The sequence below is a fragment of the Salmo salar genome, chromosome 03, assembly GCF_965601325.2.
Source record: "Salmo salar chromosome 03, fSalSal1, whole genome shotgun sequence".
Lineage (NCBI taxonomy): Eukaryota > Metazoa > Chordata > Actinopteri > Salmoniformes > Salmonidae > Salmo > Salmo salar.
Window position 1 is genome coordinate 31644498 of NC_138293.1, and position 17902 is coordinate 31662399.

The 17902-nt window shown below is 40.7% G+C and overlaps 1 protein-coding gene across 4 annotated transcripts in view; it reads left to right on the forward strand.

The window, feature by feature from the left end:
• LOC106599725 (phosphatase and actin regulator 1) overlaps positions 1-17902 on the forward strand; it is an 84166-nt gene that overhangs the window by 43931 nt on the left and 22333 nt on the right. For all 4 annotated transcript variants that reach the window (XM_082973431.1, XM_082973432.1, XM_082973429.1 and 1 more), the window contains exons 2-4: positions 801-965; positions 10477-10557; positions 16788-16994. In XM_082973431.1, the coding sequence (XP_082829557.1) occupies positions 801-965; positions 10477-10557; positions 16788-16994 (453 nt within the window). The remainder of the gene's footprint in view (positions 1-800; positions 966-10476; positions 10558-16787; positions 16995-17902) is intronic.

Consider the following 17902-nt stretch of genomic DNA (forward strand, 5'->3'; position numbering starts at 1 on the left):
CACCCCGCTATCATCCAGAAGGCGAGGTCCGTACATGTGCATCAAAGCTGGGACTGAGAGACTGAAAAACAGCTTCTATCTCAAGGCCATCAGACTGTTAAATAGTCACCACTAGCCAGCCTCCACCCAGAACCCTGCCCTGAACCTTAGTCACTGTCACTAGCTGGCTACCACCCAGTTACTCAACCCTGCACCTTAGAGGCTGCTGCCCTATTTACATAGACATGGAACACTGGTTACTTTAATAATGGAACACTAGTCACTGCACCCGCAACTAGTCACTTTTATAATGTTTACATACTGCTTTACTCATCTCTTATGTATTTAACTCGATTTTAGTCAATGCCATTCTGACATTTCTCGTCCTAATATTTATATATTTAATAATTTCATTCTTTTACTTTTAGTTTTGTGTGTATTGTTAGATAGTACTGCACTGTTGGGGCTAGGAACACAAGCATTTCGCTACACCCGCAATAACATCTGGTAAATATGTGTATGTGGCCAATAACATTTGATTTTCCCAGAGTGCATTGAGTGAATGTTTAAAAAAGCTCTTGGTTCCTTTCTAAACATAGCAAGTGATTGCAAAGAGGACTTGGACCACAGAAATCTTGAAGTGAACTGGCAAGAGAGCCAAGTCCTCATTTTAAAGCCAAGGGTAGTGTAAATCCAGAGAGAACAGAGTTCTTTAGCATTTTTTCTTCACCCCAGAGTTCACTGAGATCGGTTATTTTAAAGAGGACTATAATGTGAAAACACCCTAACCTAATCAACCCCATTCTCCTGTGTCCCTACAGCGGAGGAGGTCGAGAGGCTGGCCGCAATGCGCTCGGAGTCCCTGGTCCCTGGAACGCACACCCCGCCCATCCGCCGACGCAGCAAGTTTGCCACTCTGGGCCGTCTCCTCAAGCCCTGGAAGTGGAGGAAGAAGAAGAGTGAGAAGTTCAAGCAGACCTCTGCAGGTATGGGCCCAAGATGTGAGCGTTTCTTAGATTATTCTGCACACGGTCCTGGTTTGCCACTAGCCTTGGTGTGAACTCCCCTGACAATCTGACCTCTTCCCCTGTCAATTTACTGCCCTCGCCTGACTATCCAGTGAACATGAAAAGATGTCTTGGTGTTCTGAATCAGCTCCCTCACTCAGACTTTCCATTAGGTCACTGAGGTGGAGAGCTCAACTCCTCTCTATATTTGGGTTCCTGCTCCTCCAGGCGCTACTGAAGGTTTTGATGTTACCCCGCTTCTCTGTTCCCAAGAGTTTTCTTCCCTGAAGCTGTGCTGGGTAGTAATGGATTTAATGGTGCTTTCTTTAGTGTTCACATTTCCTCTTCATGCAGTTGATCATTCATCAGTCAGTGATTTTAATGAGATTGGCAATGATGTCATATGCACTTTTTTTTTTCCTTCTTCTTCGTTCACTTAAGGTGTTGAGGGCTTCTCTACTGTGACTGTCGCCTTCCCCTCCAGTGCTCTTAGCTTTGAGTCTGGTTCGTATTGCTGTCCCGACACTTTACTCTAGCCTCTGGAACTCTGACAGTCCAATGGCTCTGAGTGAAAGCTGACACCTTGACTTTACGACTCTTCGCTCTCTTTCCGCTTTGTATGCACGGTGTCGACCTGAATGTTTAAGCCCAGATTTCTTTTCTTCCCCTCTCTCCTGAGTGAAACGGAGCAGCAAAATTTAACACAATTAGTTTTTGTTGTTGTGTTAAATCAACGATAAAGCCCAATGAACAAGACTTCTCTCTCTATGTAGTATCTTTTTGTTTAGTCTGTATAATGTAGTCGGCTCTATTTTTCCTACTGGTTACACTAATGGCATATTGTGACCTACTAGCTTTTTCCATTTTGACTGGCTTCTGTAAGAGCTTTTCACTTCAGTCCCTTTCTACACTGGAGAGGACGTTGTAGGTGGCTGTTTTTTAGATGCATTTGCAATAAACAATATGTATTTTATGCTAGGATGGAGCTCTGTTTGACAAATTAGAACCAGGGTAGGCTATATGGAGACTTCTGAGCTCATGTCTTACAGCAGTGGTCTCTGTTGTCCACTGACATTGACCACGTTTCAATGCACACCAATATCCCGTTATTATTTGGGATAGTCAAGTATTGTGTTTTTGAGTTGACTCTTATAAACCATCATATCCCGTTTTACAATAACCCAACTTGGCTCCTATCCCAGTTATGAGTAACCTGAATAAGATGCCTGAGATATGCTGATCTTAGACTGGATACTGTGGCATGTAAACATTTTATACCATTTTATTGTTGTTTTTCCATGTCTGTAAAGACTCAGTTTCGCATAGTATCACCGTATAAAGTTCAGATGGGACAGTAATAGTTGGAAACATTTTATTTACAGTCGCAAGGAAAAGTATGTGAACCCTTTTGGAATTACCTGGATTACTGCATATATTGGTCAAAAAATGTGTTCTGATCTTCCTCCAAGTCACAACAATATACAAACAGTGTGCTTAAACTAATAATGCACACATTATTGTATTTTTCTTGTCTCTATTGAATACATAATTTAAACATTCACAGTGTAGGTTGGAAAAAGTATGTGAACCCCTAGGCTAATGACTTCTCCAAAAGATAATTGGAGTCAGTCAGCTAACCTGGAGTCCGATCAATGAGATGAGATTGGAGATGTTGGTTAGAGCTGCCCTGCAATATAAAAAACACTTCACATGAAGCATTGCCTGATGTGAACCATGCCTCGAACAAAAGATCTCAGAAGACCTAAGATTTGCATAAAGCTGGAAAGGGTTACAAAATTATCTCTAAAAGCCTTGATGTTCATCAGTCCACAGTAAGACAAATTGTCTATAAATGGAGAAAGTTCAGCACTGTTGCTACTCTCCCTAGGAGTGGCCGTCCTGCAAAGATGACTGCAAGAGCACAGCGCAGAATGCTCAATGAGGTTAAGAAGAATCTTAGTGTCAGCTAAAGACTAAGAAATCTCTGGAACATGCTAACATCTCTGACGAGTCTACGATACGCAAAACACTAAACAAGAATGGTGTTCATGGGAGGACACCACGGAAGAAGCCACTGTCCAAAAAAACTTTGCTGCACGTCTGAAGTTCGCAAAAGAGCACCTGGATGTTCCACAGCGCTACTGGCAAAATATTCTGTGGACAAATGAAACTAAAGTTGTTTGGAAGGAACACACAACACTGTGTGGAGAGAAAAAGGCACAGCACACCAACATCAAAACCTCATCCCAACTGTAAAGTATGGTGGAGGGAGCATCATGGTTTGGGCTGCTTTGCTGCCTCAGGGCCTGGACAGCTTGTTATCATCGACGGAAAAATGAATTCCCAAGTTTATCAAAACAGCCTTACATTCTCATGAAAAATATCTGTCCGCCAATTGAAGCTCAACAGCAGTTGGGTGACGCAACAGGACAACGACCCAAAACACAGTAGTAAATCAACAACAGAAAGGCTTCAACGGAAGAAAATACGCCTTCTGGAGTGGCCCAGTCAGAGTCCTGACCTCAACTAAATTGAGATGCTGTGGCAATGACCTCGAGCGGTTCACACCAGACATCCCAAGAATATCGCTGAACTGAAACAGTTTTGTAAAGAGGAATGGTCCAAAATTCCTCCTGACCATTGTGCAGGTCTAATCCGCAGCTACAGAAAACGTTTGGTTGAGGTTATTCCTGCCAAAGGAAGGTCAACCAGTTATTAAATCCAAGGGTTCACATACTTTTTACAACATACACGGTGTGTTCAATAAATACATGAAAACGTATAATTATTTGTTATTAGATTTACCAGATTGTTTGTCTGTTGTGACTTAGATCAAATTTTATGACCAATTTATGCAGAAATCCAGGGAATTCCAAAGGGTTCACATACTTTTTCTTGCCACTGTATTTAACTACTTACATAGTAATGGAAATCTGGACACTGACTGTAGCCTATTATAATATTAACTCCTGCAGAAGGAAGTGTTTCTTGCAGTAAAATTATAGACCAAATGTTAGGTTTGTCTCAGGAACAGGAGTGGAGTGCATCTTGAAAGTGTGCTTAGGGACCATGTTGTGTAGCCTAAACGTGCAATTCTTTTCAGCTACATAACTGACATTTTCACTTTTCAACCACATTAAATATGCATCAAGACTAACTGAAATACTTTCAGTAACATGTTGGATAATTTTCACAGTTTTTACATTTCCTTAAAACTGGCCAACAAAATGCATTTGGAAAGTTTGTGGTAAATCTCCCCGGTCCCTAAACCTCCTCACTCTGGCAGAAATGAAAGGACTTTACTGGTGTCAACTAGATTGTTGATGATGCCTTCATTCTATTGATTTATGACATTCTGGTGAGCACACTTTTGAGTATTCTTTGTGTGACCAGACCAAATTCACATGGAAATGTGAGTTCGAGCTCTATCATTCTACTTGAAAGCAAGTCTAAGAAGTGGTAGAACTGTTCTATGTATGCTATTTCTATGCTTCCTGTTAAGTTCTTCATTTTGGGGGGTTTTGTACACCAGTTGAAACAATATTTTTGGTTATGGAAAATATTTCAGAAGTTTAGATGGAACAATGATTCTCTACACTATACTAGATCATTTTTTTCACAAACTGAAATTAGGCAAACTATTAAAGTTTTTCAGCAACCAGGAAATGGCAGCGCGATTACTGCATAGTGCAACTATAAGGAATGGAGAAAAAAAGAAGCCACGTGTATCTACAGTAATCATATACAAGTTGACTGACAAATAGCCTGCCAAGTGTCAGAAATTATAAGCTATGTTTTTGCTATTTAATCGCACCTCATTTAAAAAAAAACCTTCTGTTTATTCATGGTTACAGGGATACCCATGAGCAGGATATCAAAGGTATGTGTGTAAATGGATGATCCTGAATTAGACCTTAACCGGGATATGAGCGATTTTTATCTGGAATACTATGCGCATGTAAATGTGGTCGTTGATTGTGCAGAAGTTAAACTGAAATATTGCGCTAAGCTTAGGTTTGCTCATTGGTCAAGGCCGGTCAAATGTTATCCTTACTGAACATGACTCCTTGTTTGGCTTGGCTGTTTTTTTCTCTTCTGGTGATTGTTTCATGATGTTTATCATTGGGACTCTGACGGCAGGCAGGAAGCAGACCAGCTGCTGGGCGTGCAGATGTTCCAGCCAGGTAATTGGATAATGTGAATGTGCACAAGAGGATTATGTATTCTAGTCAGGCAGGGGGACTTTACTCATAACTGCAGGAGTGAGCTAGCAACAGTACTCTGAATAGTGAGAGTACTGACAGCTGTGCCTCCTGCCCTAGTCCCTGTCTGTCAGGTAGTCTAGTGATCTTATGGGAACAGAACACCATAGGAACTAGAGGTTCATGGATCCGGCTTCATTCCCTGGGTGGGCGGGGGCACTAATCTGACCACTCCTAGGTTTGTATTTAATGTAGCCTTTTTTTTCTAAGATTCCTTTTTATTTTGAATGCCATTGAAAATACAGTATAAATATGCAGATTATTTTGGATTCCTTTTGTTTTTCATGTTATGTAGCTAGACCTTATTTAAAAACGCTGTATGCACCATGATAATTGTTGGATTTATACTCGATGGGTAGCGGTCCTCACGCTGCATTTTAATAAATCATTAGAATAATTGATCTGCCTGTTCTAAAAAAAAGAAAATGTTAACGAAATGTAATGCCACCAGATGCCATAACAGCCACACACTGCTTTGTCACTTGTGTACAAAAGCCCTCTCAAGCTCTCCCTAAACAGATGCTAGACTCCAGATGTGAGCACCACAACATCTCTGACACGGCATGGAAGTTTTTCAGTGGTTTTGTGAGGGTAACTGGTGAGTGAATTGCCTCGCTAAAAGCCTCTCGTTGCGTATCCCATGCCTGGGGCTTGGTACTGTAGAGAATGTTCTGCCTCTCCTCTATCTGGGTCAATTCACAGCAGAATAGATTTCTCTCTAAAACTAAGCGTAGCATTTGCAAGTCGATGCCAGTTTCATTTAATATGCTCCGAGACGAGTCCCTCCAATGAATTCATAATCCGCTCATCTCGGTGCAGATCATGGGTAGTTAGTTTAGCCAAGATCGCCAAGGTTTACTGTGAACGCACGGTGGAAAGAATAACTCTGACTTCACATTGTCACTTTTTTTCCAGCTGTGGGTCTGAACCAACTCGCTCACTATTACGGTTGAATTTCAGTTTTTAAAACTATTTCTGGAACCGAGCGACAGTGGTTATTTTACATTTTGTAGTTTGATGTTTTCTGTGAACACTGAATTGTTTACTTCTAAGTGTACAGTAATATTCTTTCCGTTCCCGTTTTCTAGAACCACATGTTTTGTGACAAACCTGAAGACGTAGCTGGCCGAGGTTTGTTCCGAATCAGTGGAATTATTGCATAACTGCGCATATCCCATCATCTCTACGCAAACCGTTATGTCATAAACCTTTTGGTAATTACTACCCCCCCTTTGATCACATTTTAAATGTAATCTCAGAATGTGTTTTGACATTCTCACACACAACCCGATTTACCTTCAATATTCAGCAGTTTGGAATCATGGGAAATATTTCGTGAAGCCTGTTTTGCTCCTTGTCTGTTCTGATTTTATAAACTGAAATCATGCTAATCAGAGTAACAATTGATCTGTTACATTTTGCGGTTTGATAGAATTTAGATAAGGCTTAAAGTGAATTTTCTGTGACAAACTAAGATATATATATATATATATTTAGGTTTGAGGCTTAATTAAAAAGAAAACATGGTGACCACCAGTCTCTACCAATAATCTCGGTTGTAACACTCCTAGCCTTACAGCAGTGTGGCAATTCCTCTGTGATTTTCATTCCTGGCTGTTACAAATGTGATCTCGTGATTTGCACAGCTGCCATTACCGACTCATTATCATTTGATTGGCCAGTTTGTGACCTACGTTGTGAATTAGACGGAGGGACGTGATTGGTGCTTTATTGAATGAGTCCATTTAGACCCAAAGGCCTGCTCCTCCCTCAGCCATATCCTTCACACACCAGGAGAGAGGAGGTATTGATCTACTCCACACACTCCCATCATTGAAACTGGCTGACTTCCTCTTGGGTATATACAGTATAGGGTGGGAGGAAGTTATTTTTTAAACCAGTGCTTTCCTACTCCTGTGCATGGCTGCTGTACTAGTATGTAGGTGGAGATGCTGCTCATGACATTTTATTTTTGTACAGCAGTCCATTTCTGCAAAATGGCATTTTTTTGCACACTACCCAAATTCCATTTCTCCTGAGGCTCCTGTAGAGGTGACTCTTTCTGGACGGTGTAGGGATGTTTTGATCCTGTCTACTTGCCAAACCATCTCTGCGGCAGCCAACCCGTGGCTTCCAGCCCATCCCCAACGAGTTTCGCTGGGTAGCCTTTGAAGTTTGGATGGTGTATTAAATATCTGGATGTCCTGGAGGAGCTCATAATGAAACATAAGGTTACGATAACTTTATTCAATGTGACATTTTGGAACACCTGGGTTCACTCTGACTGGCTGCACTAGAGGCTCACAACAGTTTCTGACATTTTAAAATCATTCTCATGTGTGCCTTCCCTTTTGAGTTAAGCCATTAGTTATAATCCACACAGTGTATTGAGGGGTTGGAGGGGGGGGGGGGGGGGGGGGTTCTTTTGGGTTCTAATAATTTTGGTGAACGACCATTAGCATTGGCCCTGGCCCCTACTGTCGAAAGAGTTGCAGGCGGCTCCTTAGTCCACTCACATGTGCACACACCACATTTGCATGCGCACGTACTATACGTTTGAGTGCACACACACACACACACACACACACACACACACACACACACACCCACCCCGTAATCTCACTTGAACAAGAGCTGGTGGTCTGCAGGGAGAATGTTGCGCAGTGTGCTGCTCAAGTGTTCTTGCTGATCCTCATTTCACATTCTTAATTGGTTCCTTTGCAGGGGTAGATTTTTTTCTTAAATGACTAACGTGATGCTGAACTGCCTCGGTTCAGCCCAGCGATAGATAATGTCCCTCAACTGCTGAGATCTAAATATAGAAGGGTTAGCGTTTGGATATGCCTGCTTGACATGCTCATACATAATGCATTACTTTGGGAGGTGTTGCAATGCTTTTATATTATTCTCTTTCATTATTACAAATGAGGTTAAGATCTCCCTTCATGCCTTTGAAGTGCCTTGAGTTGATACATTGCTTTCCAACCGAATTATGTTAGACAGACATGAGTATTTCAACAGGCTTAACAGTTAAAAAAAAATTAAAAATGTTTTTAACACATTTGACTAATCCCTAAATTCTTCTGCTTGATTCGGATGGGCAGTTGGGCATCGATTCATCATATTTTAGACTACGTGAAGACTGAGTGTGTTCACATTTTTGCACCCATCCCTCATGTTACCCGTGTCCCTATGGTGAATGCATGACCTCTTGGGAACACAGTGTGACGCACTGTACCCATGATGGCCAGAGTGCCAGTGACGTGTGTGTTCAGTCCCAAGTGTGCAGATCAGCGTTGGGAGCCATGTGAGCACATTATGGAAATTACCAGGGGAAAATTGGCAATATTAACTAATTGATGATGTGGGTGATCCAACATAATCCTCATGCTTGTTTTTCTAATCTTATGATTAGCTCTACAACAGGGATCGCCAACTAGATTTAGCTACAGGACAATTGTTATTTAATTAAAGTACATTTAAAAAGGGGATGGTCAGGAGGCCAGAACATAATTACAAATCATTTTGTAGACTGCAAATTGAGCTCAAGAAGGCCAAACAGATATTTTTGACTAAAACATAAATCATTTCAAACCTTAACATGTGTATATGATCATATACAGTGTCTTCAGAAAGTAGTCATACCACTTGACTTACTCCAAATTTTGTTACAGCTTGGATTCAAAATGGATTCAAGTGATTTTTTTTTCTTCTCACCCATCTACACACTATCCCATAATGACAGTGAAAACATGTTTTTAGACATTTTTGTAAATGTATTGAAAATGAAATACAGAGATCTAATTTACATAATTATTTACACCCCTGAATCAATACTTTGTAGAATCACCTTTGGTAGCCACTACAGCTGTCTTTCTTGGTAAGCAACTCCAATTTAGGTTTGGCCTTGTTTTAGGTTATTGTCCTGCTGAAAAGTGAATTCATCTCCCAGTGTCTGGTGGAAAGCAGACTGAACCAGGTTTTCCTCTAGGATTGTTCCTGTGCTTAGTTCCATTCCGTAAAAAAATGTCCATGTAAAAAAACTCCCCAGCCCTTAACGATTACAAGCATACCCATAACATGATGCGGCCACCACTATGCTTGTAAATATTGAGTGATTTACCCCAAACAGAACACTTTGTATTCATTTTTTGCAGTATTACTTTAGTGCCTTGTTGCAAACAGGATGCATGTTTTGGAATATTTGTATTCTGTACAAGTATGTGGAGTAACTACTATGTTGAGCCATCACCATTAAACTCTAACTGTTTTTAAAGTCACCATTGGCCTCATGGAGAAATCCCTGAGCGGTTTCCTTCCCCTCCAGCAACTGAGTTAGGAAGGACGGCTGTATCTTTGTAGTGACTGGGTGTATTGATACACCATCCAAAGTGTAATTAATAACTTCATGTTCAAAGGAATATTCAATATCTGCTTTTTATTTTTACCCATCCACCAATGGGTGCCTTTTGTAAGGCATTGGACAACCTCCCTGGTCTTTGTGGTTTAATCTGTTTTAAAATTCACTTCTCAACTGAGGGACCTTACAGATAATTATGTGTGGGATACAGAGATTAAGTAGTCATTCAAAAATGGTGTTAAACACTATTCCACATGGTGAGTCCATGCAACTTATGTGACTTGTTAAGAAATGTTTTGCTCCTGAACTTATTTAGGCTTGTCATAACAAAGGGGTTGAATATGTATTGACTCAAGACATTTTCAGCTTTTCATTTATGAATTTCGTAAACATTTTGAAAAACATAATTCCACTTTGACATTATGGGGTATTGTGTGTGGGCCAGTGACGACAAAATGTAATCAATTATTACATTCAGGCGGTAACACAACAAAATGTAGAAAAAGTCAAGGGGTGTGAATACTTTCTGAAGGCACTGTACCTCTATGCGTGGGAATATTTTGTAACGGATTTCCTAAATAAAAATCACTTGGTGCTGATTTGCATTTATAATTTTTTCTTTAAAAACAATACAAATAACACTTGTAAAAAAACAATAATAATAATAATTTTGCTCAACTTGGGGGGGGGCAAATAGTTGGCGAACCCCGCTCTGCGACCTTAATCAAGGATTACCGTGTAGGTTTGATATTGAAGATGTTTTTCCATATACGCATGCTCCCGCACACACAACTGCATCTGCGCCATTGATATGATTTGTTTACATGATTTAACAATCCTCATGCTCTCTCCCATGTTTTTCCTTCAGCGTTGGAGAGGAAGATGTCGGTAAGGCAAAGCAGAGAGGAGCTGATTAAGAGAGGCGTGCTGAAGGAGATCTTTGAGAAAGGTGAGATGCTTTCCTCCTTATCAAAAATGAAAAGGATCCAATTAATTTAATCCTGTGCCCCTAAAATGTTTTGCTTATCAATGTTTCATCATCCTACAGTGAATTAGTGTGTGTGATTTTATTGCATGTTCTGCTCAGCTAAATGCCAAATTGCATTACTTTCAGAAAGTCATTCATCCACTGTCTAGTTTAAGGCTTTTTTCTTGACTCCTAAAAGTGCATTGAAATCATTTAGTGATTTGTGTGTCTGGCCACTTGGAAACACAAGTTAGACCTCTCACTCAAACTCTTTGTAGTTTTTTATTTTCTTATGTTGCACCTACCCCAACATTTTTTATTATTCTTCTTACTATGTTACTAAATGTATCCAGAGTATGTATATATATATATATATATATATATATATATATATATATATATATATATATATATATATATATATATTTTTTATTTTTTTATTTTTTTTTGCTGTGAAAAGTGCATTAAATGTAGAATTATATCAGTCATTCATCCATGATCCATTCATTTGAATCCTTAAGGGTCTATTGACCACCCATGTATAAATCTAAGTAACATTATAAAAATACATGAAAAAAATGGTCCCAGAAATTGGCCTTCTCAAAAACATCTGTAGCTTCCGAATGGTTTGGCCTACAAACTAATATGACCACTCTATGAAAAGATGCTACCATGATTTACGGATAGTCCTGAATGAATCGTGAATAATTATGAGTAAGAAAGATGCATAGATATCATACCCCCCCCCCCCCCCCCTCCCCCCCAAAAAAATTATTGTTTGTTTTACATAAGACTAAAAACACCAGCAAATCAGCTCGAAGGATGTTAATTTTGGAAATCCTTTCCAAAGTACTCCCACTCATAATAGAGAGAGAGAGAGAGAGCGCCTTCAAAGTATTCATACCCCTTGACTTTTTCCACATTTTGTTGTTACAGCGTGAATTTAAAGGAATTACAATAACGGGAGGTTAGTATTTTTTGGGGGGGTATGATATTTGTGCGTAGGGCTGTTTCGGTGACCATATTACCGCCACACCACCAGTTTCAACGTCAACAGTGAAGAGGCAACTCTGGGATGCTGGCCTTCTAGGCAGAGTTCCTCTGTCCAGAGTCTGTTCTTTTGCCCATCTTAATCTTTTCTTTTTATTGGCCAGTCTGAGATATGGCTTTTTCTTTGCAACTCTGCCTAGAAGGCTAGCATCCCGGAGTTGCCTCTTCACTGTTGATGTTGAGACTGGTGTTTTGCGGGTACTATTTAATGAAGCTGCCAATTGAGGACTTGTGAGGTGTCTGTTTCTCAAACTAGACACTAATGTACTTGTTCTTTTGCTCAGTTGTGCACCGGGGCCTCCCACTCTTTCTATTCTGGTTAGAGCCAGTTTGTGCTGTTCTGTGAAGGGAGTAGTACACAGAGTTGTACAAGATCTTCAGGCGGCTCGCATGGAATAGCCTTTATTTCTCAGAACAAGGATAGACTGACGAGTTTCAGAAGAAAGTTCTTTGTTTCTGGCCATTTTGAGCCTGTAATCGAACCAACAAATGCTGATGCTCCAGATACTCAACTAGTCTTAAGATGGCCAGTTTTATTGCTTCTTTAATCAGAACAACCGTTTTCAGCTGAAATAGTCATTAACAATGAATACACTGTATTTCTGATCAATTTGATGTTATTTTAATGGATGTCAAATTTGCTTTAAAAAAACAAGGACATTTCAAAGTGTCCTCAAACTTTTGAACGGTAGTGTACATAAAGGTAATTTCTTCAAACTTGAGGCTCTCCTGTCTCCATGCTCATCAGTTATTTTCTGCTACTTCCCTCAATCCTGTTTTTTAAATGTCTCCCATCCTAACTGTTTTATATTCCCTGAGACCAACCAGAAATGTTTTCTTGGCCTGATTTTCATAAAACCGCCACACTTGTGGTCTCCTTTTTTGCATCAAATGTTGTGCTTGGGAAAAAAAAGAATAGTCTAGGTGCGGCTGGTGCGTGTCAATTAACTAATTCAGTGCAGGGGTGTAGTGCTGCCAGAGCACACCGGAGACACTCTGCCACTTCTCACACGGTGGTGCACATTTAGGAAAGATGGGTCAAAGCTGAATCAGTCTTGGAAGATCACATAATGATTCATTAATTTTCTATATAATGGTACTGTTACAAACACCACCTATTTCCTTATGATATTTAGGATATTTAGATGACTAGTCCAACAACAACAAAAATCTCATGAGGCCAAAACTCAACAGCGTGCGAATGTGGGCTACTAGGCTGAATGTGGTTTGATTGAAACAAAATACAGGAAGGCTATATAGTGTCTTAATAACAACTGCTGCTCTAATTTGCTCACTAAACAGTTATTCAATTGCAAGAAGATCTGAATGCATATTCCAGGGTGTCCCGCAAAATCATCCTCTTGTCCTGTATTTGGCTATTTTAAATGTGGTCAGCATGAGTGAGGGGAAAAGAAATGACCTGCGGGAAAGTGGCTTGCATCAGCTATTCCAGTGCATTTGCTGACATGTATTTTTGCCGCTCTTCCTGCCCATTCGATAATAGCCCATTCTAAATCAAAACTAATTTGACATAATTAAGACAATATTAAATTGAGAATAGTCTGGTGGGTGAAAATATGATTACTTGATGAGAGAACAGTGTGTGCAGCTTGAGGCAAGGAACAGAGCACAAGCTTTTTCTTTGCGACTTCCTCAAATTGTATCGTCTATAGTCTCATCATGAAGGGCCATAGGCTATATGTTTTGATTTCTAAGACATTCAAAGGTTTGCATCATTCACAACTAAAGTTGCCAAATAACTATAAGTCTAGTGTATAGGACCTGTTTCAACTGATCACTTTTATGCTCAACATAGCCACTTCATACACGTTCGCATTTGTTCTGGAATGGGGAAAAATATTATTTATTTTATTCAGCTAATTTCAATTCTTTTTTTTTTTGCTATAGAATAATGGCACATTACTTTTACATCTTGTCTGCAAAATGAGCAAGCCTATGGGATGGCGCATAGCCAGATAGCATACAGTAGACCAACTCATGTTCTTCACATCATAATGTTTCATTAGACCTGCCTAAAATAAATCATGGATTTATTGTGATGGTGTATATTAAATAGATTTTATTAGACATTTTTTTTTTTTTTATGTAGACGTTCCAAAGGTGTGCATCAGTGCCTTGTATGTGTGGAGGACTGAAGATCCTAAAGGTGTTTTATGCTAAAGGTCAATTACCATGAGACCGCCCGCTTTTGCATGACAATAACCGACTAACACATTTTCATTACCGCCACAGCCCTATTTGTGCGTCTAACTTTCCCACTCACCATTATTCATTCAGGACAATCCATAATCATGGTAGCATCTTTTCATAGAGTGGTCATATTAGTTTGTAGTCTAAACCATTCGGATGCTACAGACGATTTCAATAAAAACTTTTTTTTATTTTTTTTATTTGGTTGGCACAAGGATGGATGGGCAACTCAGTCCTTGCGATCCAGAGTGGTGTCACACCTTTTTCCCCATCCCTAGCAAACACAGCTGCTTAAACGAATTGCGTTCTAAACTGAAGATCATGATTTAGTTGATCATTGGAGTCCGGTGTGTTAGCTAGGGCAAAAGTGTGACACCAATCAGGCCCTCGAGGACTGGAGTTGCCCACCCCTAGGTTAGCATGTCTTGGGGGTATGATATTTGTGCATCTAACTTTCTCACTCATTATTATTCACGATTCATTCAGGACTGTCCATAATCATGGTAGAATCCACATTAATGTAGAAGGGTTTATAAGCATTCTTATTTAAAATAAACTTGACTCAAATTACACTACATTACAATTTCTATTGGGCATGAAATAATCTGAAACATAACCAAAACATATGAATGATCAAAAAAGTGTATGTATAGCCTACTGTTTTCAAACTCACCCTTCCTTTGAATTGATGGCATTTGGGAAATGGAATAAGCGAAACAGGATTGTCTGATCCCTCTCAAACCTTGTCCTTTTATTGGAGCAATGTTTCCTCAAGTCTGATTTGCTCACGTGCTGTAGTAGGCTTACTCATTTGCAATCACGCTTTTGTGGTCCTTTTAGAAACAACTGTCTCTTACCTGACAATGTGCATGAAGAAAAGTATTTTGAAACAGTCAACCAAGGAAAGTTTACTACTGCTATCAAGTTGTGGTTTCAAAGGGGTATTTTCTCATCTGAGGGCCCAGATGAGGCCCCGTATGTCAGACATCAGTCTCTCTCTAGGGGATTTCCCAGCTACACCTCCATGGACCTCATGCTGCCAGCCTGCCACCATTGTCATTATGCAACCATTTCATAACTTTTTTTGATGTGGTGAGGAATTGGTCCATGGGAGGCTGTCAGACTCCACTGTTTGAACATCTCTTAGATTATCTTCACTTAAGAATGAGTCATTCTTTCCTTGCCGTCGTTGCTAGCGGGAGGCGACCTCTTGATGCGAAAGGAACAAGCTGCTGTGGTGCATTTGAGTTTCACAGCAGGATCTGATGGGTGCAAAACACCTGTCTAGGAGGATTGATTTGTGTGTATATATATATATATATATATATATATATATATATATATATATATATACACAGTGCATTTGGAAAGTATTCAGACCCCTTTAACTTTTTCCACATTTTGTTATGTTACAGCCTTATTCTAAAATGGATTAAGTTTTTTAAAATCTACACACAATACCACATAATGACATGGCAAAAACATTTTTGCGCATTTATAAAAAAACTGATCACATTACATAAGGATTCTGACCCTTTACTCAGTACATTGTTGACACACCTTTGGCAGAGATTACTGCCTTGTCTTCTTGGGTATGACGCTACAAGCTTGGCACACCTGTATTTGGGGAGTTTCTCCTGTCCTTCTCTGCAGATCCTCTCAAGCTCTATCAGGTTGGATGGGGAGCGTCGTTGCACAGCTATTTTCAGGTCTCTCCAGAGATGTTCGATCGGGTTCAGGTCCGGGCTCTGGTTGGGCACTCGGACATTCAGAGACTTGTCCCAAAGCCACTCATGCATTGGCTTGGCTGTGTGCTTAGGGTTGTTGTCCTGTTGGAAGGTGAACTGTCGCCCCAGTCTGAGGTCCTGAGTGCTCTGGAGCAGGTTTTCATCAAGGTTCTTTTTGTACTTTCCTCCGTTCATCTTTGCTTCGATCCTGACTAGTCGCCCAGTCCCTGCCGCTGAAAAACATCCCCACAATGTGATGCTGCCATGCTTCACTGTGGGATGGTGCCAGGTTTCCTCCAGACGTGAAGCTTGGCATTCAGGCCTAAGAGTTCAATCTTCAAACTCCAAGCGGGCTGTTGTGCCTTTTACTGAGGAGTGGCTTCCGTCTGGCCATTCTACCGTAAAGGCCTGATTTGGTGGAGTGCTGCAGAGATGGGAGAACCTGCCAGAAGGACAACCATCTCCAGAAGAACTCTGTCAGAGTGACCATCGGGTTCTTGGTCACCTCCCTGATCAAGGCCCTTCTTCCCCGATTGCTTGGCTGGGCGGCCAGCTCTAGGAAGAGTCTTGGTGGGTCCAAACTTCTTCCATTTTAAGAATGATTGAGGCTACCGTGTCCTTGGGGACCTTCAATGCTGCAGAAATGTTTTTGTACCCTTCCCCAGATCTGTGCCTTGACACAATCCTGTCTCGGAACTCTACGGACAATTCCTTCGACCTCATTGCTTGGTTTTTGCTCTGACATGCACTGTCAACTGTGGAACCTTATATAGACAGGTGTGTGCCTTTCCAAATCATGTCCAATCAATTGAATTTACCACAGGTGGACTCCAAGTTGTAGAAACATCTCAAGGATGATCAATGGAAACAGGATGCACCTGAGCTCAATTTCGAGGCTCATAGCAAAAGGTCTGAATATTTATGTAAATAATTTATTTTTTAAATATTTGCAAACATTTCATTTTTTTTTTTTGCTTAGTCATTATGGGGTATTATGTGTAGATTGAGGGGGGGAAAAATATTTAATCCATTTTAGATTAAGGCTGGCAAAATGTGGCAAAAGTGAAGGGGAAAGAATTCTTTCTGAATGCACTGTGTGTGTTTGTATCGCGCAACCATATCCTTCTCTTGAATGATGCAGCACCTAATTTCTTTTCACCTTTGTAGACCTTAACGTACAGATGAAATGGAAATGATGTTCATGATTTGTGTTTGTCTCTCCAGCAACCGTGGAGTTCCGATCCTCGATGGAGGGCGGAGTCTGTACTCAGGAGCCCTCTGGTATGAAGTCGTCTATGGTCCTTCCTTCAAAGAAATCTGTTGGTTTCCTCTGCAACGTTCAGGACAACGCCGCCAAGCCCCCCATGTACCACAAACAGCCCCCTGCGCTTCCCCCCAAACCTTTCAACAGGATTCCCAACTACAGCACAGGTAAGCGTACATACACCAGCGGCCCTGCCACTGATGCCCCTTCTATCGGACTTATACAAACGCACTATGGACAAAAATCCATATTGCGATTTAAAATAATTGATGCGAGAACAATACCTTTATGAAAGTGCAGTAGTTATTTTTCAATGACCCTTTAAAATCGACTACTAGTTTGATTTATTGTAGCCATCAATTCTCCCATTAACGATCACCCATATAGCAAACTTACTTCACTTCAAACGTCACATTTCTGGAGTACAGGCTACTTATCGTAATGAACGATATTAGCAAAATGCCTGCGATAAGTGGCCGACGTAGATTTAATTTTCATCCCAGCTTTACAAGGACAACCCCACAAAGATTTGCTTATCCTCTTCAACGGAGAGAAAGTGGACTGGACAGAGTCACACGCGCTTCTTGTAATTGTCTCTCCCCCGAGGGTGTTGAAGGACGACCACAGGTCTTCATCTAAGGCCCAGACCTGTCGGCAACGGGGACACTGGGACATGTTTTATATACAGTGTAATCATGTTTGGCACTCCGCACATTGAATACCAAGATGAAAGATTGACTGAACTGGCAAAGGGTTTACAGTACAGAGCTCAGAGACGCATTGAACGTTTGTTTGGGCAGTTACGTAGTTGAATAATCCTAAACATATTGTCTGTGGACACGTGCACATGCACGCACACTGCGTCTCTGTGCCGATGGAGAGATTAGTGTCATTAAGTCCCAGTGTAGCCAGGTCAGCTGTACTCAGGCCCTGACAGACAATCTGTCAGTCAGCTAGAAGTGGCAATAGCCTAATCTAATTCTCCCTGCTCAAGTCTGGGCCTTCTACTGTACATGGTCACGTCTGTCCACCATCGGACTGTTGCCTGAGTCTTACAATATGGCCAAGAGCAGGT